At 42.6% G+C, this 27,497-nt stretch overlaps 2 protein-coding genes across 14 annotated transcripts in view; both read left to right on the top strand.

Annotated features, from left to right (window-relative positions):
- The first annotated feature begins 500 nt into the window (after window positions 1-500).
- Window positions 501-21,201, top strand: btbd16 (BTB domain containing 16). Of its 7 annotated transcripts, XM_088635182.1 has the most exons (17): window positions 519-997; window positions 1,128-1,185; window positions 1,509-1,665; window positions 3,239-3,344; window positions 3,902-3,990; window positions 4,311-4,439; window positions 5,671-5,817; window positions 6,662-6,776; window positions 7,079-7,148; window positions 7,617-7,747; window positions 8,435-8,554; window positions 10,954-11,045; window positions 14,283-14,365; window positions 16,158-16,232; window positions 17,398-17,499; window positions 18,924-19,112; window positions 20,181-21,201. In XM_088635182.1, exons 1-17 carry the CDS (start codon window positions 870-872, stop codon window positions 20,247-20,249), a joined length of 1,860 nt encoding a protein of 619 aa, XP_088491308.1. In that variant the 5' UTR covers window positions 519-869; the 3' UTR covers window positions 20,250-21,201. The 7 variants fall into 7 exon arrangements, with proteins under 7 accessions (XP_088491314.1, XP_088491311.1, XP_088491313.1 ...); XM_088635186.1 differs by lacking the exon at window positions 20,181-21,201 and having other exon boundaries at window positions 512-997; window positions 10,954-11,049; window positions 18,924-19,096; XM_088635184.1 differs by lacking the exon at window positions 8,435-8,554 and having other exon boundaries at window positions 513-997.
- A 5,863-nt stretch (window positions 21,202-27,064) lies between these two features.
- The window catches only part of plekha1b (pleckstrin homology domain containing A1b), a 42,739-nt gene continuing 42,306 nt past the window's right edge, over window positions 27,065-27,497 (top strand). For 4 of the 7 annotated variants that reach the window (XM_088635191.1, XM_088635196.1, XM_088635195.1 and 1 more), the window contains exon 1: window positions 27,072-27,214. The gene's annotated coding sequence lies outside the window, so the exon portion shown is untranslated. Of the gene's footprint in view, window positions 27,215-27,497 lie in introns of all 7 variants that reach the window. The other 3 variants (XM_088635192.1, XM_088635194.1, XM_088635193.1) reach the window with 3 other exon arrangements.

The following is a 27,497-nucleotide window of genomic DNA, read 5'->3' as shown; positions in this document are numbered from 1 at the left end:
TGCGATGAATGAATTAAATGTCTGCATTGAATTATATTTTAAAACCAACCAGTCTGCGAAGCACCGGCGCTAGGCACAGGGAGGCGTTCTGTGGAAAATTGAATTCCCCAGGTCTGCTGTCACGATACAGTGGTATTTACTGCCCTCTTGTGGCGAGGTTTTTTAACAGTTTCCATATGTACATTTTCTTGGTACCCGAAAAGTAGTTTACTCGCCTTCTTAAAAAATAAATCTATAACCACATTGAAGGCAAACTGCACATCACCCGTGCAACTACGACAGTTATATTAGTTATTGTATTTTGTGGTGTTTTCCATGTTGTATAGAAAATGCAAATAAATGAGTATTGAATAGCATTAACTTTTTTAGGTTGATTGGCGATATTGACAACCGATATAGTACGATACGATATAGTTTTTTTTAGAATGTCTATACATTGTTAATTTTCCCATTCACTGCTCTCTTCCGATATCAGTCTGAAACACTACATTTTTTCCACTGCTGTGAAGGACGGATGTTACAAGCAAGTGGTTTTAATCAGTGCGGCAATCTGTCTAAAGCAGGTTTCCATAGCCACCGCGTCTCTGTTGTCGTGGGAACGGAGAGGAGCGAGTCCGTGGGGGGGATGACAGTCCAGAACAGAAGAATTCCCGTGTCACGTGCGAAACAATTGCCAGTCGCACGTTGTTCCGAATGACCGCAGCGACGTCGCAAAGTATAGCGTCTTAACTTCCTACCGCCTCCTAGGACACAGCCTTCGACACAGTAGTAGTGATAAAACGGGAAGCGGGGTCGTGACTATCACAATCCGCAAAAGCTGAAGAAGCAGGTAAAAAATAGTGCCTCAAGCTTCCCACTGATCTTGGACGATGGCTCAGATTTTGCCACGGGACGGCAGCGGCACTATTCCTCGGCTCGCTCCAGGTCATCCGCTGCAGAACACCTTCGTGCCCAACCCACCCCCGACACACATGACGCCAGCAGCTGCCTGCATCATGTAAGTGAGACGCCTGAACTGTGCTTTGCAGATGGGGTGCTGTTCAATGACTCCGATAAAAAGCCGTTCTTTGGGGACTGCAGTTCAGCCTATAATGTCTCGTTATTGTCCTTCTTGTTTCGGCCACCAGATCTCTGCTGCAAGCTCCTTATAAAGCGCTAGAAGACAAAAACCCCGAAGAGGTCAGGGTAAGAGCTCTTTAGTGTTTTCTCTCGGAAAACAAAACAGAGAAGCCCCGAGTAGATCTCTGTGCCAAGGTTTAGACCCAGATGCACCAGCTCATAGCAGTCTTCTGTGGAAACACAAAACACTCGCAGGGACAGATAGCCGGGGAAACGAAGGACTGGATATTCATACGAACATTTACAGTCCTTTTTGTGTTCTGTTTCGCTTGACAGTGTTTGAAAGGAAGAACAAGGGGGTAATGTAGAGTGTGGAGGAGGATGGTGGTAGCGCTCAGCCGCCGGTCCTGTCACCCAGAACCCCCCCAGTGACTCTGTTTCGCCCCCAGGTGCCCTCCTCTCCGCGCGGCCGCCTGAGGAAGCAGGCCGGCAGTACCAACCGCTGGCAGCTGCCCTTCCCGCTGGGCAGCGACCTGCTCGGGCAGGCGCAGGCCGCGCGGGCCGTGCGGGCCACCATCAACGCCACGCTGCGCGGCATCAGGACAGGTGGGCACCGCGCCGAGACGCGCTGGGAGGTCCCCCTGCAGGCCTCCGCACCAGGCCTTGTCGAAATCTCTCAGCCCGCCGGGGTGTTCCCTGCCCCGGTGCCCTTGTTCTGCGGGGGGAACTGATGCAGGAGCACGGTTAGGGCAAATCACCGGGATAGGTGAGGGGAATCTTCCTAACTGCCCTGCGCTCCGACCGGCAGCCCAGAGCACAACGCGGAGCTTCAGAGGGAGTCGCTGATGTGAACCTAGTTTCAGGATGAGTTTCGCTTCTGTTGTTTTTCTGCTATGGGAGCTGTGAAACTCTTCTTTGAGAACAGAGACAGAAATACTGTTTTATACTAATAAAATACTGTTTTTGTTTCTTTTTAATATTGTCGTGTGGAGAGTTTGAATTCAGGGGAAAGGTGTGACAGAGCTCCAGCGCCCCTGACAGCCTGCGGCAGGTCTCTTCACCGTCGCGGCGGTTGTCCGATCACACACCCGGCAGGGTGTTGCCAAGCGCTTTCCCCCTGCCTTGTTTCTCCGTCGTCTCTCTATACCTCGGAAGCTGTTTTTTTCCACGGTTTGTTTTTTACATTTGTTTCTCAAGAAAGAAGAAGACAAACAGATTCCGTCGTAAACCTGCCAACAGAAAACAAGTGGGTGCTCAAAGTCCTAAGAGATAAAGGGGGGAAATCAGGAAGACGTCAGTACTTCAAAAGCTGCTGAATTGATCTTTCTGCGGTGGCACGTTGCAGAAGCTGTCATCGTGAAGAGAGGGAACAGCAAACCACTCGGGAGTCTTTAACGTCTCCTGGCAGCCATCCTAGCGCGCACACCAAGAACCTTTAATGCCCCGAAGCACAGAGCCGGTGTGTGCAACTTGTGCCATTTGAAATCTGCCTGTGCCACACTGTGCCGGCTGCCCTGCAGCCAGTGTTCCTGTGCCAGGAGTCCTGCCTGTCAGGCGGGCTGAGTGCGCGGGCCGGTGCCAGGCACGCCAGCCTGTGTGGGGCTGACGAGGGGAGGGGGGACGCGCACCTGTAGAGATCTGACAGGAGGCTGCTGCCAGGGGCCATCTGGAGGCTGGCTCTCGCATTCAGGCACCACACAAACGCGCAAACGTCCACCGTCGCTGGAGGGATATGTAAACTAGCGTTCGTGGCAAAAGTAGCGCAAGAATCATGAGCGGCGTTAATCTGAATTCCACTCACGAACACATGCACCTCACCTTTCTGTGTTTTTATTACTGATGAAGGCAAAGATATGCTGTACTCGTTTGCTTTATATGTCTAAAGAACAATTTGTTGGTTTTGTGTTATGCACTCATTGATTTTAAGGGAAATTCCTCCAGTATGTAGATTCTATATCTATGAACGAGCAATGCATTTGAAAATGGTTATTAATTCAAGGACAGTAAATGAGTTGGAGTTTTTTTTTCTTTTTGAGGGCAACAGCAAAAGGCTGCCACATTTGAATCTTTCTCTGGAGAAATGCAGCTCGGTGTCAAGGGAACACATTTAAGCTCTCTGCATGAAACGGGCTCGTCTTTTCCTGGCTAAGTCCCGCCCTGCCTCCTGTCTGTCTTTCAGCTGACTCTCCGTTCTGTGAGTGTGAGGAGCCCACCGGCCCTGAGCCCACTCTGCCCCGCCTAGTCCTCTCGCGTGGCACCGCGACACCCACACACCAGAGATGCTGGTACAGTGCCCCCCAAAAAACACAAGAAAAAATAAAAACGCTTAACTGTGACTTCGACTTTCTCCCTCTTTTGAAATTCCCCCCAAAATACTGTACAGAACGGTGTCTCAGACCATTGGATTATAGAGCTAGTAAGTGGTCCAGGTTGTGATCAGTGTTGAAAATATGGTGAGAGTGACCATTGGGATGTGAAGCAAAAAAATAAAAGCCCTTTATTCCTCATGGTCTTGTAAGGCCAAGGCCTTATATGACAGCAATAATGTGTTTAATCGATTGATGACAGCTTTAATTTGTTAAATCATTTCTGTGTTTAGCAATCCCTTAGGAGAATATTTCCCGAGGGATTGCTAGTGGAGCTTGATGCATGGGTAATTCCTGAAAATTTGCGAAAGCCTGACTGTGACTCTCTTATAATTAACCCTGTCAAATGTGATATATTGCCTTTTTATGATATTTCCACAAGAACAACCGTTCATGATTGTCAGTAATTTACCATGTTTTCTAGTGTGTATGGTGTGAAACTCTTTCGGTTTACCTCTTTATTTACATATATACAGCGTGAGGCTCACAGGGTCACCTGGGCCAGCCACCCCTGAAGACCTCTTCTACCTTTACTCCCGCAGAGTCGCTCACAATACTAGCCCAGGTCAGCCTCTCCCTTCCTTTCCTGTTCAATTGCCTCTGTCTCTTCTGACCTACTCAAACTCAAATACCGAGGACTCCGGTCAGTTAGTCTTGGCTTTTATGTTTTCCATCCTTAACTGCTGCAGTCACAGAAACTGAAGACCCGTCAAAACCCGGATCATTTTGATTAGATTTGATGCCAAAAGAGAGAATTAAAAGATCTCTCCTCATTACTCATCTGTGACAGCAGCCAGCACTTGACTCCATTTGATTGTTTCCTTGTGCTTCCGCTCATTTTTTTGTGCTTCTCTTTCAATGGTGTCTGCGTGCCTCTGCTGACAGATGTGATATTGGAGTGTCTGGGGAGCTACTGGGAGTTGCATTGCCCCTATCTCACCAAGTCAGTCACGCTCACTGAGCTGTACACCACAGCCAAGGAACAAAGAGCGAAGACATCGTCCAACGGCACAGGTCTCCCTCCGTCTCTCGGGCAGTCTGACTTCCAGTCAGCCTGTCCTCTGTATCCGTTCTGCTTGTCTGTCTAGTATTTGTGTTTGTATTTGTATGTTTAATCTCTCCCTAGATCTGTGTGCCAGTCGGAATCTATTGCTGGTTATGCCTGTTATGCACAAAACATATTGCCGTTACGTTTTGTGTCATTACAAGCCATGGTGATGCTGAATTGGCAGTGTTGGTAATGAAATGAATAAATATGGAATAGAAGACCATTTTTCATTTTAGTCTTTTTTTTTTCTTCCATGTGCTCTTTGCCAAATTTTGGCAGTGTCTCTTTCAGCTTGTCAGGCTTTCTCTTGGCTCTGGCCACTGAGGCCAGTGCCAGATATGCCTGCCTTTATGATATCCAGCAGTGAAAAAAACAACAGTTTCAGTGGTCAATGCACAGTGCAGTGAAGCTTTTTCAAAGTACATTTGCCATGACAACGAAGATTGAGCTCTGTTGTTTTTTTTGGCAGTAACTTGGAGAAGAAAGCACTTAGACCGTCAAGAGACAGGACGCAGCGCGTCTCAGTGAAAGTGGAAAAAACGTTATGCTGAAATGCTGTTTATGGCTCTGCCCTGAAAGTTTACCACAGTAAATCTGTGTGGTAGTTTGGCAGTTTTCCCTTGTGGTACCTTGCTTATGACTGAATGAACATTAGTGCACTCTCCTCAGTTGATTTTTTTAAATCAGCATGCCCAGACTTACACCATGCTGTGAGAAGAATGAAGCTAGCGCTCTTAAAAGTATCATTAAATCATTTAAGTTCTGTACATTTTTCAACAACACTAGGCTGTGTAATTAGTAGAAAGCCCACTGGTTGTGGCACTAAAGCCTCATTTGTTTCTAAGGAATATTGAAAAGCCACAACCTGTACTCTTCATTGAACTTTTTGCCTACCCTGGTCATGGTTAAATAAAACAATAAAATGTTAAATAGTTTAAATTCTTTCTTTGAGAGTTATCCTTTTTTTTGTTAGTCACGTGAGTCAGGCAGAAAGAGAGAGTCCCAGCTCAGGCATTAAACTCCTCAATAATTTTCAGAACAAGGTCTTCTTGTTTTCCATCCTTCAGACATCACATTAAATCAATGGCTTGGATTCCCCTTTCCTAAAAAACTATTGAACTCTTTAATAAAAATGATTAAATTCCCCTGTGGACACTGAGGTAAGTGGCTCCTGTCTCGCATGTCTGTGTGTTGCAGACAGCCAGGGCAGCAGGGGAGACAGGAAGAGTGACCGAATGGGCAGTGAACGCAGCAGGAGATTCACACTCAGCACCAGCAGGCCGGCTCCCTCAAATCCCCTCTTACTAAGGCTACCAGTCAACGATCCCACCATCTCTAAAGAGGGTACAACAGGCTTTGTATCTGTTAGTGGTGCTAAATAACATGTATCCAGCTGGAAGCATATCCCTTACTACCTCTGACTAAACAACATTTGTTCTAAAGTATTGTGTCAACCAGTGTTCACTAACTGGGTGAAACAGCATTATTTTTAGCAATAAGATCAGACTTTGTGTTTCTGTTTAACTGTATTGAACTTTACCTGTGTACTTTTAACTGTATTGTAAGCATGAGGCTGCACAACTTTAACTACACTGCTAGTCAGGTAAATTTTAGTAGTATGCTAAACACCACACAGCGAGTTTAAATTGGTTCTTTGAAAATTAAAAATTCCCTGTCATTGGATAAACATCCACTTCCCCCAGAATGCCTATTACAATCCACTGATGAAATCCCCTTTTTGTTCGCTTGAAGCCTCTTCAGGAGGATCTTCTTTCTTGGGCCTGTGTCATTTGATTCTCCTATCACCCCCCGGGCCCAGCACTGCTAAAGTCTACTCCGGCCCAGTGTGTGCCAGGAAATGATAAAGAAAGAAATTAGAAAAGATCTGAATTGGCAGGTGTTGTGGAATCCAGTGAGAGCTTCATAATTTCCCATTACCTCCAGCTTACACAGCAGATGTGAAAGGCTGCTGAAGAGAATGCTTCCCATTAGCGATGATGTTTTGTATTACAGACACACATACAGCAGGCCTCCTGAAGGTTTCTTTAGTTGACAGATCACTAACATTTGGACGTATGTGCACCCCAGTGTGTGCCCTTGCACTCTCCTCGTCTTCAGAGCGCACACTGGGAGTAGAACGGGGAGGGAGAATGGTGACTGATGGCACTGTGGCCTCTGTCGTCCCCAGCTCTGTCTGTGGCCCTCCGGAGCCTGTACAGCTCCGAGCCCAGGGTGCAGCTCCAGGGGGTGGAGGGAGTGCTGTCTGCTGCTGCACTGCTGGGAATGCCCCTGCTCTTCCGCAGGTGAGATGTCAGATGAACATGTCTCTCTCTGTCTTTCAGTCCTTGTGTCTCCCCCCGAGGTTTAATTGCTCTCAACTGTGTTTAATTGGTAGACAGACAAAATGTATATTGCTGCCTTCCATGCTTCCTAATTTGAATGTAATTGAATAAGATGATTCACTGTGTGGAGAACATAAGTGTGTATTCAGTAGTATATTTATATCCCCATATAAATCTAGAGAACAAAAGAATGCCCAGTCAATCTGAACAACTTGCATGTGTGCATGCAACCCTTGTGACAGTATTCAGTGTGTATCTGCCAGGTGCTTGTCTGCAATGATGAATAACATCAGCCCCTGCACAGTGTGTCACTTCCACAGTGTGGCCAGCAAGGTGAGCGAGGGCACGGGGATTCGTGGAGCACACAGGACACACACAGCTGCAGAGAAAAAAGATTGAGGGGTGAAAAAAGGGGGATGGAGAGGGGAGAGGGTTAGAGGGACAAATGGAGATGGAGAGGGCAGAGAAAAGGAGATGGGGATGAAAAGAGCGAAAAGCTGTATTTCTGCAGCTGGAACAGTAGAGGGAGCTATCTAGATTTAGAAAACAGCTTCATAAAATGCATCATAAAACACAGCTCAATAGTACTGTATTAAAGTTCGTTAAATAAAATGTTTTATCAAATGAGATGTATCTTTATGATTATTTACCCTGCCCCATAATGTCTTTAACAAAAGGTTAATTTACAACATCTTTGTATTATAACTGAAAACTGAAACACTGACACTGTAGTGCTGAAATATGAAAATAATGGTCTTCTAAGTTCTTCTGTCTGACCTGTCCGTCTGCATGTCTTCCCAGTACAGAGAGGCAGAGCTTCAGAGAGCCTGTGAGCGCTGGCTGGAGCTCAATCTGGTCACTCAGCTTCAGTTTCAAATCAGCCTGCGAGACCTTTCCCTGGAGCTGCTGCAAAAGACCCTACACTCCCCGAGGTAGCTACTCCCCTGACTCTCACTTACCCGAATGCCTCATCTCCCTGTCACTGTCTCAGGTACCTCCACCTTGCTCCCGTCTGTCTCATTCCACTATTAACCATCCTTTCTCCATCCTGACCCTCTGAAATTCTCTCTTTCATCTCACTCCTCTGCAATTCCTATCTCTGTCTGTTCAAAGGGTGAGTTTGGTTTATTTTACGCTATTTACACTTTGGAGTTGTTGCTGTCTCTTTTTTCTGTTTCCCATATTTACTTTTTCCATTCTAAACTATATCAATAGAGTTTTGTAAGTAAATGCTTTATGAGTTAATGCTCTGCTTTCAAAATAACTGATGCTGTGATGTCAGTCTCGGTAGAATCTCAAAACTGAGGTACATTTGCTTAAACCCCAAACGTAAACCAGTGTCTCCAACATACCTCATTGTACCAGACCCACACAGTTGAAACAACAACGCACTGCGCCAAAGGGCCAGCCCCCCCTGTGAGAGGTCCTATTGAGAGAGGAGTGATGTCACTTATCAAGTTCAATGTACATAATGACATGACATAATGAAGGCTCATACATAATGAGCCCTTTTATACTACTGTCAAAGCAGGAAATATTTTAGGAATATGGTTCAGTATGTTTTAAATCCAGTCAGATTGTGAAACTCCTGCCCTGAGTTTTTGTCTGCTTCCCTGCAGGCTGTTCACACCCAGTGAGTACCAGCTGCTGAGGACAGTGCTGTACTGGGTCTTCCTGCAGCTCAACCCTGGTGTACAGACCCTCCCCTCTCACAGCTCCATCCTCACCTTCTTCATCAGGTCTCTGCTTACTGCAGTGCCACCATCCAGCCCTGTGTGTCACATTCTCCTCAAGTTTGCATTGTAGCTAATTTAAGACTGCCACCTGGTATTCTTTTGTATGAGCAGTGAGTAAACAATACAAAGTGTTTCTGTAACTGAAGCACTGCTCTAAAAAGAATGTTCCCATATTTCTGCAAACAGCACATTGATACTTTCTTTTAAATAAACGGGCTTACAGAGATATTCAGACATACTGTACAGTAGAAGCTTAAGGTCTGATAACAGGAATTAGTTCCCTATGTACTGTATATTGCTGTGGGTATTTGAACAAAAATGTCAAATCAGCTGTAGATTCTGTTTTACTGGAACAGGAAATGAAATGTCTTATGTAGGTTCCTGATAAACTGATAAACAGGATAATGTCAATGGGGTGCATTTTTCTAAAGTAGTGTACATGTTTTTGTTTAAGGCTGTTCAGTGTGTGTGATCCTAGAGCACCATTAGTCAGGTCCCAGCAGTGTGTACAGTTTGGCTAGGGCTATGGGGTGGGGAGACGAAGGAGTCTGCAGGGCTGGAGTGCGCTGACTCACATCCATAATAGGTCTGGACATCCTCAGAAGGGAAATGAGAAAGTCATGACAGGTCTTCTTAGTCACTGTGAAAACAAATATTTTGCTGGTCCACCATAGAGATGCAGTTTATCTGCGCTTATTATTTAGTGGTTTCTGTCCTGTGCCTTCCATTGTTTGCTAATGTCTCATAAGGACACCTCAGAGGGCAAAACTCAAAAAGAAAATTTCTGTCTTATACAGAACTCAGGAATAGAAGGGGCCACTTCCTTCTAAACCCTTATCGCTTTTGAAAGTGGAACCCCCAGGGCATTAGAGAAATGTCAGCACTCCAGTTTGTTTGCTTTCTTTGTATGCTGCAGAGTGCAGATTTTGTTATGTTTTTGCAATAATACCCTGGATTTGACATTTCCCAGCAGAGGAAATAAGAATCACTTCATAAATATAAATTATGTTTCTGCACCCATTGTGTAAATAACATGTTTTGGGATAACTGCATCAAGAGTTCCACGGTGTTTTGTTATAAGATTTCAAAAGTATTATTTCTAGATGAAACTTACTTGCCTTCATACAGCAGAGCTCTGTGTGCCTGGGAAGAAATGCTCTACTAACAGGTTTCAGGTGCTATTTCTTTCCCCGTGCACAGTCCGTCAGTTTTCATGCTACGTTGCCTGGAGAGTCAACCAGCCAGTTGACTCACTGCGCAGCTCCTCCCCCAGCCTGGAGACCTCTCGACAGGCAACTCCACAGCTCCCTGACTTGTGAGAGCAGTAAGAGTGACTCCACTCAGGAGTCAGGAGATGTTTTTGCCACCTGTTGTGGTTTCCGCAGTTTGTTGCTTCCTGTTTGTACACCTCCGGATCTCAGTGAAAGCGAAGGCAAGACTGGGCCGCCCTCCCACGCTGAACAACAGAGTGCTTCCTCTACTTCATTGCCCTGCCTGCTACACCACTACACTTGAAGGCCAAATGACACGTCCTGAACTTTAGACAAGCATGTAACTGGCCAAATGAGGGCTTAAGAGACGCTGTACGGAAAAAGCTTCAACAATTATTTCAGAGAACGTGGTACTGCACAGGGAGAGACAAAAAACAAATATTTCGGAAAAAAATAAAAGTATCATAAATGCAAAGCCGGACCTGAAAGGGGAAAGCAATCAGCTGCAGCTTTATAGCTTGGTTTTGTACCTTTTCCATGATAATGTTAGATATTTATACTTGAGGTATTGATAGCATGGTGACACTTAGCACTGCATGGTGGCACTTAGCACTGCTGCCTCACTGCTTTTGGATCCTTGGTTCAAATGTAACCTGGGGCTCCTTGCATATCAGGAACATGGGGGAAACTTGCACCTTTTGCATGTTCACCCCATGTTCATGTGGATTTTCTAAGGGTGCTCCAAGCTCCTAACTCTTTCCAAAAACAAGCTGGCTAAGTTGATCAGTGTCTGTAAATAGTCAACGTGTGCTACTGTGCGTGTCCGGCGGTGGACTGGCATCCTATCCAGGGTGTCATCTTTGCTTCTTTGATAGGCTCTGGATTGCTGCGATGGATAGATTGTGCAAATACGTCTTCACAAGTGTAAGAGCCATCACATGCAAATAGAGTCATGACTAAACATCTAAAATATTTTGTTAGTACACTCTGTTTTTCAGTGTGCAGCAACATTTACAGCCTCCAAAAAGAAAAAAAAGGGTACTCACAAGAATTGCTTTAAAAGTTGTGACAACAGTAAGAGGTTATGGGAAGTAGTGATGTGAGTTGTGATTGTATCATATGCCTGCATTTCCTCTGCCTCTCCAGATTGGCGCTCTCTTAACTAAGATCTGCTCTGCTCCCTCTCTCCAGTTTACCCAAGACAGGTGTGTTCCTGGAACAGGATGTGGGTCAGACGTTCACGGCTCTCTTCCAGTCAGTGCGCTTGCATGGGATCACTGAGCGTGAGTGAGCGGTTCAGGGCTACAACCCTTCACACCAGACTTCACATGGTGTTGACATACAGGCTTTCAGGCACATATAGATCTGAAAATGAGGAAGAACTCTTGCTTCTTTCCCAGCATGCTTAACTCAAACTACAGTTTACCATCAAAGGTGTTGGGACTTCAAAGTCTAAGCTGTTATTTTCACCCTAATTCTTAATAATCATTTCTAATGAAAAATAGCAATTGACAAGTACAACCCGTAAGTATTGTATTTTTAATTTTTAAATTAAATTCTGTTCTACTCTATTGTGTCAAGTAAACAAATTGATAATGTTGACACACTTTATTTTTAAGGAGAGAAAGTATTTGAACATTTAGCTGGAAGGTGAGTCTTTTGAATTTTTGTTGTTGGGTAATGCACACATAAAGGAGCATTTCTCACTTTGATTTCAGTGTTTGAAGTCTGTAAATGAAAGAAAAAAAACATAGAGGCCTTTCTATTCTAGAAAAACAGGCAATTTTGAGACTGATAGAAAAGAAAATTTCAATCAGACCATCGCACAAAAATTGTGCATTTCAAAATCAACAATTTGGAATACACTGAGGAAAAGAAACCACAGGTATAGTTACCGTTCAGATAAGTCTTAGTCAGCCAAGAAAATCATCTGCAGGTGATGACAGAAAAATTATCAGAGCTGTCAAGTAAAACGCTAAAACAACTGTTAGTGAAATCACCAACACACCCCAGAGTGTGGTGGTGAAGGTGTGACAATCCACAGTTTGCTGAAGACTGAGACAGCAGAATTACACAGGCTACACCACACGACGTGAGCCTCGTCAGCACCAAGAACAGGAAAACAGATTGGAATTTGCTTCAAAGTACAAAGGTGATCCAGGAGAACTTCAGGACAAGGTTTTATGGGCCAATGAGACCAAGTTAAACCTGTAAAGGGAATGGATGGCCACCTCTGGAACTGATCTACCTGTCACTTGTCTTTATTGATGATGTAAGTAATGAGAGCAGCAGCAGAATGAATTCTGGAGTTTAATCACATTACATGAATCACAATTACAGTTAATTACAAGTAAATACATTTAATTAAATTAATGGAACAGAAACATTCTGACAGTGAATGTAGATGAGAATGCTTTCATACACATCAGGCAGTGCTTCACCGTGTAGCACATACAGACTGTGCAACGGAGTTCATCAGGAAAAAAAAACATGGAAAATCTTAGGCTGGGCAAGTCAGTCTTCAGTTTTAAATTTAAATTAGCAAATGTTTTACATGCTGCAAGAAACGTCAAAGAAGCCATTTAAAATGTGATACAAGCAGTTAGGTGAGCTTAGTGGGTTGCAGACTTATTAATTTAATCTTGTGAACTTGTTTGATTATAGAGAAACTTCAGTCTGCAAGAACCGTATCGTGACCATGAAGCTTTTAAAGAGGACACTAAATTGGGCAAGCTTGTAAACCTTCCTTTGTGCATATGATAAATCTAATGAGACGTGGTTAAAGATCTGAAAGAAAAGTGAAACAAAGACATCTCTCAATTCTTTAAGCACCGATTTGATCTTGCAAAGGTCCAGCAGAATCTTAATGACTTTCATGTTCTGTGACTGCTGTAAAATCATCAGTTGGTCTTGTTACAATTTTTGTTAGTACACTGCAATCCTTGTTGAATTAAAAGATAATCAGAATATATAAAACTAAGAGCTCAATGAGATGTACAATCTTAAATGCGTATTTTTATAGGATGTGATATTCACATATTTCATGAAAATGTGTAAGTTATGTAAACATGACAAGATGTTTTATAGTTTTGGAGCCCTGGCCTCTTTTGAAGGGAACATTTTTTTATTAGTGATAGTAAATGGTGTATTTTTAGACTGCTTCCATATAAGTAAGTGAATTTGCCTGGTTTGCTTTAGTTGACTGGTTTTCAAATAGTCTCTACTTTATTTGACCATATCAGCCTTTTCAAGGCCTATTTTAATTTCCAACTGCCATTCCTACCCATGGATTGCATTGCTAATTTGAAGTGTCTTGTATGGTTAATTAGATTCAATTACTGTAGAATTACTGAATGGCCTGGTAATTGCCTGGATGTACAGTGGCTTTTTGGAGTGTATGTGATCTGAGTTTAACAACTGGAGAATATAATGGCAATGCAAAACAGAGACTGGGACTAGGACTGTTGGTTTGTAGGGAGCTACAGATGGACACAATGGATTAAATGGAGATACTAATTCCATTTGGATTTCTCTACCTCATTTCAGCCAAGTTTCTTCTGCTCGTGCATAAATGTGTTAATGCAATGCTCCAAACTAAAGACAGATGCTTCGTCTTTTGACCTAAATAAGTAATTTGAGTAGCTGCAGCCTGGGAAAATAAAAAAAGCATTTTGATTTGCCAATATCCATTCTGTCAGCCAGCTGCAAACAGACATAAAGGATTAATTTGTGTGCTGTGTGCTGGAAGACCATGGATGAATTAGCACAGAAGGAATGCTCTCCAAATGTGGCTTTAATAATCTGTACAGAATTTACAATTGAAACCATAACACTGTTAAGCTGACCTAGTAAAAAGAATTCCTGTATGTTCGCAGATGGAATTATTAAATGAACCCTTAAGAGGTTTATTTCCTATGCAAGCGTTCCAGATTGTCATTTTTAGTTCTTCACTGTTGCTGATGGCCAGATTTGAACTCTCTGCTGCAATGTAGTGTTTTCTTAGGGTTCAGAAATGTCTCTTATATTCTAATAAATCTCTCTTATTAGAGAACCCCCCCACCCCATTCATTTCTGGGCTTTATGAGGCTACATGTAGAGGTCTTAGTACTTTTCTATGAAACTTACAATCTATCATGTTAGTCATGACAGCCAAGGAGTACAGTGGCTGCCCCTGTCCCTCACTCCTAATTCAGTCTTATCCAACACCATGTAACCTTTATATCCAGTTACCCAAGGAGCATAAAAACATCAAGCCTGAGAATTTGAAAAATGTGTAATGAAACCTACAAGAATTTCCAGTAACCACTTGAACTCCAGAAGAGTTGAGAAACAATTTGCTAACTTGTGTCCAAGTAAGCCTGCTGCCCAGCTTTGCTGTGCTAAGCAGAGACATGTTTTTTTTGGATATGTTGAAAATGTGCCATCCGTCTTGTCACTTGTGTGTGTCATTTTGTGGTTCAGAGTATCATTGACTGAAGGCAACATGGAGATAATGTCTGCTCTTTTTCTGTGTATTTCAGGAGCTCATCTGGAAGAGATTCAGCAGATCAATGTGCTGCCCCAGTCCTGGCTGTTGCTGCTATTCTCCAGGCATTATTATGCAGTGAGTTTTTTAAACGAGTCTTGCTCTTCCACCCTTTGGCCTTTTTTTCAGTGTGAGCTATAATGTACTGGGAAGTGTGTTACAGACACAAGTGTGGCCACCAGATTTCTTCCTTTAATTGTCCACCAGGTGGCATCAAGAACAAAACATAAATCTGCTCACTCAGGAGGAGAAGGAATTGGTGATTATCTATATGGTAGGTTCGGAGGGGGGAGAACACAATGAGGTTAAATATATTCCCGCTGTATACAGTACATGTGTATTTAATTCTTGTCAGTTGCCGGCTCTAAATCACTTTTCTCTGAAGGGAAAAGATGTTGCTTTATCACCTTTGCATTACATTTGCTAAACTGGTATGAGTGGGTTTTGGTAGATATTGATTAAAGGTCTTGAAAAAAATGGTGAATGAAAATGAGGGAATGGGTTTGTGTGGACGTATAAGCTGTTCAACCAGACAGTTTGGCTCTGGGAAGGTTAGCAAGATCCTCTGTTTACTCCCTATTCTTACCCAGTCTGACTGTTTGAGATTTGCTATAGGTATATAGGTAGAAGTGTAGCGGTGATGTCATCGCCCTCCCTGCGCGTAGCAGGGACCTCAGCCACCTGGGCTGAGGGAGGTCTCCTTTAGGTCATTCGACTGGTTCCCTGTTGCGTTAGGCCAGAAACCTGGGTTCGCGCCCCAGGTGTTGCAGGACGAACCGGCAGGGTGGAGCGGCGAGGGCACGAGCCCGCGCAGAACCGCAATGGTCAAAGAAGCTTAGACAATGTTGTTAAGTACTGTGAAACCATGGCAAGGCATCAGATGTATGGTATAAGCAGATCATTGCATTAGACTGCATTATCAGAAAACAGGTAATTCCAAGGAATAAAGCATAAATGAGGCTATTCTGGAAGCATTAAGTGGGAGGCAGGATTAGACCCTAGGCAAGACACCTGTCCATTATACAGACTCACAGGGATACTGAAGACACTCCAATTAGCCTAGCAGGATCTCGAAAGAATCACTTGGAGAAAGTCCATATGAACATATAGGGAGAAGAAGCACTCTGAGCAGAAGGTAGCTGATTCTGGCATTGAACACAGGACCGGGAGCTGTGAAGAAGCAGTGCTTACCACCACATTAGCGTGCTGCCCGATAGACCTTTTGTAAAGCAAATGAAGTAGGTAATATGAGTATGAAAAGTAAAAATGGCCAATTGCAATATTCTAATTCAAATTTTTGAAATACCATATATTTAGAGAAACCAAATTTACAAGCCCAGAGTGGAATTTAACCTGGGGCACTAGGGTTAACAGGTTCTCTTAAGAACAGTTCCATGACATCTTAATGAGCAAAAATAAAGAGCTTAGGTTAACGTTATATTCAAAGGACAGAACATCCTTACTGAAGAGTGTCCCCTGTCACCATACTGGGTCATTGAGTTCTGGTATTTCTTGTCTAGAGGGAAACGTATCACGTAGTGGTCCACCAGCACCACTTATATCAACAACCTGGTTTTCTTCAGAGGTCAGTTATCCCACTAATGACCAACTTCTGAAATCTGACTGGAAGATTTTAACTCTGCTCGCAAACTTTTAAACTTCAAAAGGAGAGGAGTTCAGAAACCAGCATGACAAGGGGAAACCAGGTATTAGGCTGAAACCAAGTACTATACTGAGCTGCACTTCTCTAAATATAATTTAGAAAGCAAAGGGAGGAGTTCTGATCCCCCGAGATAAGACGGATATGAACTGTATTTTGATTACATTTCTCTCTCTCACTTACTCTCCCTCTTTCTTTCTCGGATGTCAGCTGCACAGTGGAGGGGATATGCCTGTAACAGATTTCTCCAGTCAGTCTGTGCGTTTTGGGTTGATCATAGAGAGGGTATGTAACCAAGAAACCCTTTGGCTTGTCAATAGCTCCTAAATATAACTCTTTTTAAGTTGATTCTCAGACCCTATCCATCATTTTTATTCCTTATATCACTCTTCTACTTCCAGTAGTGCAATTAATATCTTTTTCTCTTACAGAATACCAGTGGAATTTCAGATAGATCAGGACTGAAAGAAGCATTTACATTCTAAAATGATGTTTCAAATAGAGGAGTGTTAGTAGTGATATAGTTAAAGGTTAAATGTTCAATCTAAACAGTAATTGTTGCAGACACCAACTTGTACAAGCAAGAGTCAGGGAGGTCACATTTCTTTTAGTGCTGTGGTGGTGGAGAACAGGAAGAACCTTAAAAGACACAAATGTAAAGGCAAAACATACAACCTTATATCTACAAACTACTATTTACAACAGGAGTGAGGTCTTAGAACCCACACTTCCCCACAAGGTGTCTGGCCCTAATACAATCAAAAGAGGACATAAATCTTCATAAGGGAAAGTATGGCTATTCATAAAATAACTAATCCACCACAGGTGAGCCAGTCCTGTAAACTGATGTTGAATGTGAGACAACCACTGGTCCCTAACAGAAATGCATCCAAACAAATAACAGTGGCTAACTCTGGCTGATGGGTTTAAAAAGGAAACTTCAATAGTTCAACAAATGTAAAACATACAGTTGCATTTCTCAAATTTCGTCTTGAGACTTTTCAGTGCACAATACCTGATAAATTGTGGCTTTTCTAACAGGAACAAGTAATAGAGGCTGTAGAGCTCAGTCATGTCTTGTTGTCTTTTCTCCTGCTGTACTCTTACTCCTTCACTGATCTAACTGGATATCCCTAAGTTTGAAGACTGCTCATCTGATCCCCTGCCTCAGCTGTCCAAACACCCCAACAGATACTCTTTTCTAAGAGCTCTTCTACAAGAGGGAACAAAGAAAGGCTAAATTCACACACCAGCTCAGAACATCAACAATATAAGAATTAACACACAGCAAGTGCTGTTAAAAGAAGACAGGTGTAAACTATGGGGCGACATAAAACATTTGCATAACTATCATTTTATTGTAAGTACCTTTCTGGGGTCTTTTTGGATGCAGTTTTTAGTTCTTCACATGACTTGACACGACTCCCAGGAGTGCTGTCTTTTCTTGCAGGAACCCCAGTACTGCACTCTTACTGCTGCTCTGTATGGTTTCTACTTCCTTCTGAAAGCGACTCGACTCCAGGATTGCGACAGTCACGGTTTCTCCATACAGGTGAAAGGAGTCTGAGAGAGACACAGATCCTCAAAACACTACTGAGAATACTTTATAGAACATTGTCTAATGTTAGAGTCTCATTGATTTTGCGTGGAAGAAAAGTATTTTTCTTCTTTCGTGTTTTTATCTTAAATGAACAATTAGGTGTCAGAAATTGAAAGGGGACATATTAAGCTGCACTTGATTTACATCTGTGCTCATGTACAAAGGAGTTTTCACTTCATTCGCCAGCAGCCATATCACCCTGCAACTCACAACTGGTAACCCACTGAAGCTAAGCAGGTGTGAGCCTGGTCAGTACCTGGACGGGAGACCTCCTGGGAAAAACTAAGGTTGCTGCTGGAAGAGGTGTTAGTGGGGCCACCAGGGGGCGCTCACCCTGCAGTCCATGTGGATCCTAATTCCCCAGTATAGTGACGGGGAGACTATACTGTAAACAGATGCCGTCCTTTGGATGAGATGTAAAACTGACTCTCTGTGGTCATTGAAAATCCCAGGGTGTTTCTTGAAAAGAGTAGGGGTGTAACCCCGGCGTCCTGGCCAAATTTCCCACTGGCCCTTACCAATCATGGCCTCCTAATAATCCTTCATCACTCTACTCTCCTCCCCACTGACGGCTGATGTGTGGTGAGCGTTCTGGCGCACTATGGCTGCCGTCGCATCATCCAGGTGGATGCTGCACATTGGTGGTGGTGGAGGGGAGTCCCCATTACCTGTAAAGCCATTGTCCAGAAAAGTGCTATATAAGTGTAAGCAATTATTATTATTATTATTATTGATTTAGATCGACTGAGTCGATCAACAAATGAACATACAAACTGGGTTTGTTTAAATTGAGCTGAGCTCTTAAAGCATATAATTCATACATGTAGTAAACATCTAATAATTCTGAAGAGGTCAAAGCAAACCTTTTCTTTCTCAGGCACAGCACAGTGGCTGCAGATATTTCACTGCTATTCACATGTAGCTCCCGTGTTTGTCTTTACCAACTGAAAGCAGGTTTTTCATTACATGTGACATGCTGGGCATTTTATTGTTTTTTATTGTTACTTTTAAAACGGCAAGACACAAAACATTCTTATTTTCAAATTTAAAATGGAGATTCTATTACGACACTCATCCTGCCATTAAAGTGCGGAATGAAATTTTCCAGAGATAACTAGAAGTATTCTCCACAAATGTTTCCCACTAAGACCCTAAAAACACTGGAACTGTTTTACCTCAGACATCCAGAGTTTAAAACATTTCTGAACTACAGAGTAGATCCAAGTAAAGATTCCCAGTAAAGACTTTGTCGCACTGCTGTTTTAATAACCAGCTTTTAACACATGGAGGGGGTAGGGTGGTGGTAGTCTGCTTGGAGCTCTCCCCTGGGTGAAGAGGGGAAATTGAAAGCCTCGTGTCGATCTCCTCTCTGGCAGCGGCTGAAGCACTGGGACCCGGCCCTCTCGCTGCGGGCCTGTGAGCGACGCCCATTCAGCCTGCTGTCAGAGCGCGGTGTGCAGTACCAGATTACTGTCCAGGGGCTCGTTGACAGGCAGTGGCAGGAGTTCTGCACTGGTCCAATCTGTCAGGACTTCGGCATCACCAAGAGGTCCTCCAAGAGCCAGGTACAGCCACCCCTGGCACATCGCTGGCTTTGCCATTACAGGGCTGAACAACACACACTCCACAAAGTGCCTCTCATTTTGCACCAGTTGAGGTAGCTTCTTATTATGTAACCATAAATGGCACCCCCCAGCTGTCAAATGGCATTTTGGACTTTGCAAATATTCTTCTTGGAAAGCTGCACAAACGAGACATCAAGTGGAGTAATTTTGGAAATGCAGTTGCTTTCAATTTTGAGTTTATTGATCAAAATAGACTGATTCTTAATCTGTGCATGCTTCAAATTCGGCAGAGACTGATGTTACTGTCAGACATGATGATGCAGTGCCACAGACATTATTATTACTGTGTCCGTATTAGATTTTATCTCCCTCTTTCCCTTCTCTTCCTTTCTTGCAATGCTAAACAGCATTTTGAAATTCCCTGATGATTGTGAAATGTATTATCAGCTCCTGGAGCACTCACGCTAATGGACAGTCGGCCCTGGGAGACAAAGAGATGTGGGGGGGCTGACTGAGTGTCTGACACCTGTGTCATAGCAGCTCCTGCCAATAGATTTTGGGGGGGTTGATTGCAATGTATAGTCAAGGTGGCTGGAGATCACAATGAGCCTGTGGTGCACACAAACAGACTTGCCTCCTAGCACACTGACATCGAGACCCCCCTGGGTCTGTTCTCATATGCTGTGTTGTTTGTTTTTTCATCTGACAATCATGTGACAAGGGAGTTTCACACACACAGGACCCAGAGTATTTTACCTCCAGGTCTTCAGAAAAGAGAGATGCAGTTTGCACAAAGAAAATGCAAAAAAGCACACAATAATCTTCACATGCTCTCTCTAAAATGGCTTTTTAATTCTGAGCGGAAATGGACTATCTAACATTTTGGTTGTGCAGCACGTTATACTGTACGAATGGTTAATTTAGTATCAGTGCTAATAATGATGGTGGTAATTAGTACCTTCATAATTAATATTAAAGTCAGAGTAACAGTTCTACCCTCAAATTGTTTTATTCTTTTGATTATAATACTCATACTTATTGTTTGCATTTCTTTTAATTTTTCTGCAGGTGTTCAAAGTGAAGGGCCTCAGCCCTCCTATTTACGTGACCTTTGCACTTGTCTTCCCTGCTTTCTGAAGCCCATGCTAGCAGGAGGGAGCAGACAGCCGCAGCTCTCCTGAGCCTCTACATCATTAAATCCTGGTATCAGAAATCACAGACAGCATGACTCTTGATACTCTGCACTACATAGACTAAGTAGGGGGGCAACTAGAGGGCACATGCTTGCTACTTTATGCAAAGATAAGGACTAATCCTTATTTGGATAATTTCTTTAAAAGCAGAAGAAACAAAACATCACAGCTTTTTAAGGAGGGGCATGTTAATTAATATCAGCTCCTGACAGAGTTTCACACTCTCCTTTGTATAGTGGTGCTGCAAATAACTCTGTATGCCTGTTAAATAAGACCCCTTCATAACATTAGATAATATGAGGCGCTGTCTCTCTGCACATGTCTGTGAGAGGAGATGGGTGATATTTCCATTGAGTTGACTTCTTTGTTTAGCTTATGACTTTCACATGTTAAACCTAACCTGTAAGGATATTTTGCTCTTGTAAGCATCTTGAATTCTGCACCACAGCTTGGTGTATAATATCGCTACTCTGATAGTATATCAGATGTATACCTGGAATTCTGGATATTCCTTCACAAGCCCCTTGTGCTATTTGTTTCTCAGCATTGTTTGAAGGCACAGTATACTGGCACTGTTCAATGACAGAGCTAGTTTCCATCTTCCAGTACAAACAGCAGAGCTCTCTACTCTCTGAACACAGCAGTTCACACACAGTGTACTACAGTGCCTGCTGCCTCTCCCTTCCTCCCTTCTCCTGCCTCACTTCCGTCTCATCTCCCATCTCCTGCATTGAATCATGGCTGTGGATACGCAGTGCTGCTCTCTATAGCACTGCAACAGGAGGCACAACAAACCAAGAGAACCGATATGCTCACCTTTTCTCATTTGAAGCAGAGATGCAGCGTTGTTCTGCACACAAAGAATGAATAAACTGTCAGGTGTTAGTTTCAGTGCATTTTTTGTTTCTGCACCAGATTTGTTCCCCACGTTGTGAATAGTAATTTGAGTTTAAAGTATGAAGCTGTACATCCAGGCAATACAGTTAAGGGAAAGGGAAATGTTTGTGTTTTGGTTGGAGCTGTTGAAGGTAAGCCTTCAGGTTATTGCGAGTTAGAAAAGGCGGAGCAGACTGGAAAACATTTTTATTAACTCTTTAAATGTCTGTATATCAACAGACATTTTCTGTTAGATTTTTGCTATAGTTTCCTGCTTTAGTTTGATTTTTGATCTTTTTATTGTGGGTTCACTGAGGATGGCCTGAGAAGCTATTTTACTATATCTAGGCAGATGGCATCTTTTAAATAGCATCTACTGGGTTGAAGCTATAATTGGTTTGGTTGAGCAAAAAATAGAGTATAACAGAAACAGGAATTGCAGTGGGGCTGTCCGCCCTGCGAGCCTCTCCCCTGTACCTCCCTGTACCATCTGAAAAATGACTAGAGTCATTGTGAAATCTACATTGCTATGTAACCAGCCTGCTTTGTGTTTGTCAGGGGACCTTTGTAAAACTGGGTGGGATGTGTAATGATAGAGCACGCCTAGCCCTCATAGATCTAGGCAGATCATTATAAACAGCACTGTGAAAGACTGGACCTGCCTTAATTGCAAGACAGAGTGTGAAACAAAACTCATACACAAAGGGTGCAGGATTTAAAAGAGGCAAGCATGTTCTTCAAAGTAACTGGGAAGTCCAGGTTATTCAGATGAAGCCTGACTGCACTGTTCTGCCTATCAGTGTCCTTTTAGACTTTGCATCTAAACGTTTCAGGATCCAAAAGCAGCCTGATCAAAATCTTTATAATACAACTGGAATATTGCCAGTATAAATAATCTATTTCCCCATAGCGAAAGATGGTAAAACTGAGACAGCTGATCACCAGTACAGACAGGATGAACAATAAAGAAGCTAGTGAAACCTTATTTCAAAGCAAAGGGGAATGCTATGCTATTAATTTATAATGACAGTTGACATTAAATATCCATTTGCACTTCAAAGAGGAAATCTGAATATAGTTATTTTCGCCTGTGGTGAGCTGCTGCCAGGATGCAGTGTAAATGCACAGTTTGCCTTTACCTCAATCCATTTAGGAAGCTGTGTAATCAGTGAAGTGTCAAAAACAGCTGATTACACTGCACCAGAGAAGCAGCTATTATCATTGCTGAGCTGCTGTGAACTCAGGCCCCCGGCACTGGGGACAGTGGAATTCTAGACACGCAAACAGAAACTAACACATTTTGTGAAATACCTACCTGAACAAGTATTGTTTCTTTCAAATCTGTCAGCTTCTACCCATAAACTATATATATATAAAATGGTTCTTTTGCATGTAATGTTGTGGATTCTAGACACTGTTGCTGTCCTGAAATAAAAAAAACACCAACAGTCCAGTGTTCAGACCCCAAAGTATACATCCCATCCAGACAGTAATGTTTCTTCAGACTCTCTAACTTGTCAGCTTGCTCATTGCTGTCAGTCTGGATGAGCTTTTGTTGTTTCAGGTTATGCAGAAGGATATGTCACATAAAATAGAGATGAGCCTCATCTCAGGGCTTAAAATAAGTGCCAAAAGTCAGAAGCAGTCATTCAAAGGATATTGCATTTGTATCAGGATTGGCGCCCACTGATTTATTAATTCAGAATTATATGTTTCTCTGCATTCTAAATATGTTCCTCTGCTATTGTTTCTGAGTTCTAATTTCAGTGAAAGGAAGCAGTGTTGCTCCACGGATTCTGTATTTTCACATGGGCAGGCTGCCATTTAGGAAACTGGGAAGTCAGCCCTGTGTTGGCATATCCCATTGCATTTCTGTAGAAGTAAATAAGGTAGTATTCCCATTTGCGGTTGCCAAATGAGTATCACTCCCTGGGTTTGTTCTTTTGCACTCTGTGCTCAGTTGCTGTGTAGTTTCCCAGACCTGTGAATTGGCTGTTTGAAATCAGGCTCCTCGTTGTTTGCACGCTTTTCATTCTGTCACCTGACTATACGCTCCAGCTGCAGGAAAGGGGAATCCCTCGTCCTTTCTCAAAGGGGAAATGCCTGTAAAGAAAGGTGAACTGTGTTAAAGCAGCAGTTAAGGAGGATTTGAGAAATTCTGTCTCAGTTGTGTAGAAAGCATTCTGTTTTTTTTTTTTATAAGCTGCCACTAATTGTCCGTGAAAGGTCACTGTTACCTCGTGCGAGGACATTAATGATATTAACAGATATTTGGGGTTTGGCTCTATGCACTGCCACCTGCTGTGGTCATTAAGATGTAAAGTCAAGCTCAACTTGACTTTATTTTCCAATAAGGAGCCTGTTTTGTTACAGGAGCACCTGCTACACTTCTCATATGTGTGTAAGTTTCAGGGGGAGATGAGGGAGAAAGCCAGGACAGTTATGTTTTTCTTTGTTTGTTCTAGTTCAGCATATAGCAGGGGTCTTTTCCATTTCGGACCTCAGTCCGACAGTATTTCAAAATGAATCGTTTGAAAATAAAAGTCCAAGCATGGGAAATGCTAAGAGCAGTAAAACAAGAAAAAAGGAAGATGCCAATGAGAAAGTGTGTTCAGCATGTGTTGCAGTGGATTAAATCAATATTGTCATCGCTATAATATAATATGACCCCTCTTAAGGAAGGTCTCTTCTTAATGAAATTAAGACTCTCTGGTGTTGCAATAGAGAAAGGAGATGAGCATGGAACCTCAGAGCTTTCCTTAATTAGCAAACGAGTTGAGCTATTGGGCAGACTGTGGTTTAGATGTGTAGATCAGCTAAAGCAAGCATCACTGTCTTTTTAACAATATCTACTTTCAATATGGCAGACGGGGAAGACAGAAAATTGCTTTGATCACAGGTATACTGTAAAATTAGTAAATTATCCACTTGGCTTATTGTACAAATAAAAAGTGCAGTGAATGTCTGAAGACTAGAAGGAATAAATACAACAATTTTAACTATTTTTTTGCTAAAAACCCAGCGAACAGGAGTTACCACTGAAAATTATTTTGATTGCAATTCGACTTTCATTGTACGTCTTAGAATTCTCTGCTAAACATTGCCATAGCAACATAACAATCAATAAAAGAATGGTTAAATATTGGAGCGGGTTCTGTATAAGAATAAATGGATTTGTACTTAGAATAAGTTATGTGAAATAGTATAAAAATGAGTCTTAAAGTTGTTTCTATACCAGTTACTACAGAATAAATGTTGTCCATCACATTCAGCAGTGAAGGTCCTACAGTTCTGCAAGTTTGTTCTGTATTTTAAAAAAGAATATTAAAGAAATGAAAACCCCAAAGAGCAGTAAAATTTTATTAATAACACTGTATCATTCCTTGAGATGAAAAACGATTGATATATAAATTATATGGTGTTATACTAGCCTTCAGATATTGTCAGAGTTCTTTTCTGTCAATACAGGCATCTGACCTCTTAAATTGAGCATTTTCATTTAAAAGCTGAGTCCCCTCTTGCTCTCATGCCATAAGGATTATTTCTGCGTAAGCAGAAAGGCTGGTTGTGGTACATTGTAATGGAAGCATCTAAGCCATGATTGATGAGGGTGCAATCATTGATGAACACAGCACAAACACACATTCTCCATTAGTCTGGATAAAAACTCTGCAGACGTGTTCTTTTGTCTCTGTTGCTTGTAAGGCCTTTGAAGGGGCTGCCTCCACCCTACCAGCTCTCCCAGATGAATATATTGTGCTTTGTGACCTCTTCACTTTTATCACTGCCCACCCCTGTGGCACAAAGCAATAGACTGTGAAACAATCTAAGGGCCTTTCCAGGAAGTTTTTTTTAGCTTTACAAATTAACATGGCATAACATACTGCACGAAGGTTCCCATCCATCCATTATCAGTAGGCTGCTTATTCCTGGTATAGATCAATTGTACCCAAAGCCCATAATGGGCACAAGGCAGGCCCACAGCCTGTTTGAGACACAAAGATACTCCTAAAATCCACACTTTGCACATGCATAATAATAATAAGGACATTAATTCTTACTCTGTCACACTGGTTAATTGTTGAACTACTGAGCTTAGATGCTGTCGTAAATTTATCACATCACCATAGTATTTATTAACCTTTGAAAACAAATGTTAATTAGAACCTCAAGTGTTTTGGGGGGGGAGGCAAAAAACAGAGACACTTTAGTGTCTTTGATCATCATTGCTGATGATAACAGTACATAGTTTTACTGCATCCATGTATAACACTTGCAGTACAAATTCATTCATCATCAGTGAAGCTGGAACTTGTCAGGGTGAGGCCAGAGCCCACCCCACACCCACAGGGAGCAAGGCAGGACTCGCCAAGGGGAGACCACACTCCTGGGGCACCAGATCAAGGGAGGAAGGGACAATCTGGGAAAACCTGGCAAACGTAGCCAGCACCTCTTTGTTTGCTAGAAAACGTATTGAAGGTCCATGCAAATGTGGGGACAAAATGCAAACTTCATGTGGAAAAATGCTGGAGGCCAGAATCAAAGCCGGGAACCTGTAATCATGAGGCAGCAGCAATGACACCAAAGATATGGCACTGTGGTGGCACTGTGCTAAGGATCTGCCCCTGTGGCTGAAAGATTGCCAGTTCAAATCCCGTGGCCGGCAGAGGAATCCTATTCTGTTGGGCCCCTGAGCAAGACCCTTAACCCCAGCTGTTCCAGGGGTGCTGTATAAATGGCTGACCCTGTGCTCTCCCTGTCTGTGTGTCTCATGGAGAGCAAGTTGGATTATTTGGAAAGACAAATTCCTAATGACAGAAATTGTATAGGGCTAATAAAGTGATCTTATCTTATATCTCTCTCTTGGGCTTTTAAGAGGATGATTGCTTTCCACCATCATCTCACCTAGTGAAAACAGAAGATCATAAGACAGGTTACAAACAAGAGGCCATTCAGCTCACATATGGTTAGCGAATAATTTATTCAAGGTTCTCCTCCAAATATGATTTCTGCAAGACTCCATTGTCAACAGCATAGCTGGGTAGCTAGTTCCATGCTCCCACAACCCTTTGCGTAAGTATGAGCCACTTGTTCTCACTTTTATATGCAATTCCACATAGTATCCATTCATGTCTTCTGGAGGACAATAATATACACGGTCAATAGACTTTTTTGAATTTGGACATCCTGAGTAGAATGGGTTGGGTTGTTGGTCTGGTCCAAGACAGTTTCTGCTTTTAAATTTATAACATGCATAGATTTAAATTACAGTAACCATAAAAAACGGGATTTAATTTCTGCCTGCATCTCTCATCTTTCTATCCACTTTCTTGCTCACACAGAACCTCCGTCAAAGGGTCTCATGTGCTTTGGATCCTGTTCTCATTAACTGTAGTTTTTGCAGTTTGTCCCGATCCGTTGCATAAATCGTCCTTTTATTGTACTTTTATCCTTTTGTTTAATGCAATATTGGGCTTGTTTTTTTTTCCTTTAGAAAATTGTAATAATGCCATTTCCCGTCTATTCAAATAAATGTTCAATAAAATTCTTAAATTACATTGTTATGTATATTTACACAATTTGGGCTATGTTAATGATGTTCTTTTTATGTTAAATTATTATTTAAGAGAGCTGTATTACAATGCGGTACTGTAATTATTACCGCAATAATGGTATTCAATTTTGTTTACTTGATCTTTTCGTCTTTCGTTGCCGGCGCCTTTCGGACTAGTTCAGTTTCAAATCATAGCTCAGAGAAATTACATCCATCCATTTTCTAACCGCTTTCTCCAATACAATTGAAGTTAAAAAAAATCCAGCATAACGACAGCGAGAAATTCTGCTAATACTACGATTCCCAGAATCCTGTGTAAACAAGCTTCCGGGGAAACAAAACGGCGTAGGACCTCCCTCCCCCTACAGAGCTTCGGGATAGGTAGGAAGTCAGTGGGAGATGGGCTGAAAGAGTTCACCAGGGTAGGTTTGGGTGGATCTCAGTCGTTACTATCAACCTTTCCTGCAGAACGGAACTGAGTAAGTAAAGAGAGCTGAACTTGTGTTTTTGTCTGTGAGGTTTTCTTGCCTATGGTTTGAGACCGGAGGAGAGAGCTGGTTGCGTGCGAGATTGAGACGTTCGTGGCGTTTCGCACCAAGTACCGTGAAATAAAATCGCAGCTAGCGGAGGGGGTTGTTTCTGCGCTCCTTGGCTAGCACACCGAGTAGTTGGATATACTGTACATGTTAATACATGTTGTTGGTAGCCCCCAGAGGCCCCGGCTATTGAAGCTACTTCACTGCGCTTAATTGTTGGCTGTGA

The sequence above is a fragment of the Lepisosteus platostomus genome, chromosome 6, assembly GCF_059453375.1.
Source record: "Lepisosteus platostomus isolate fLepPlt1 chromosome 6, fLepPlt1.hap1, whole genome shotgun sequence".
NCBI classification, from domain to species: domain Eukaryota; kingdom Metazoa; phylum Chordata; class Actinopteri; order Semionotiformes; family Lepisosteidae; genus Lepisosteus; species Lepisosteus platostomus.
Note: the sequence above shows the minus strand (reverse complement) of the source record. Positions and strands in the feature narration are given on the sequence as shown.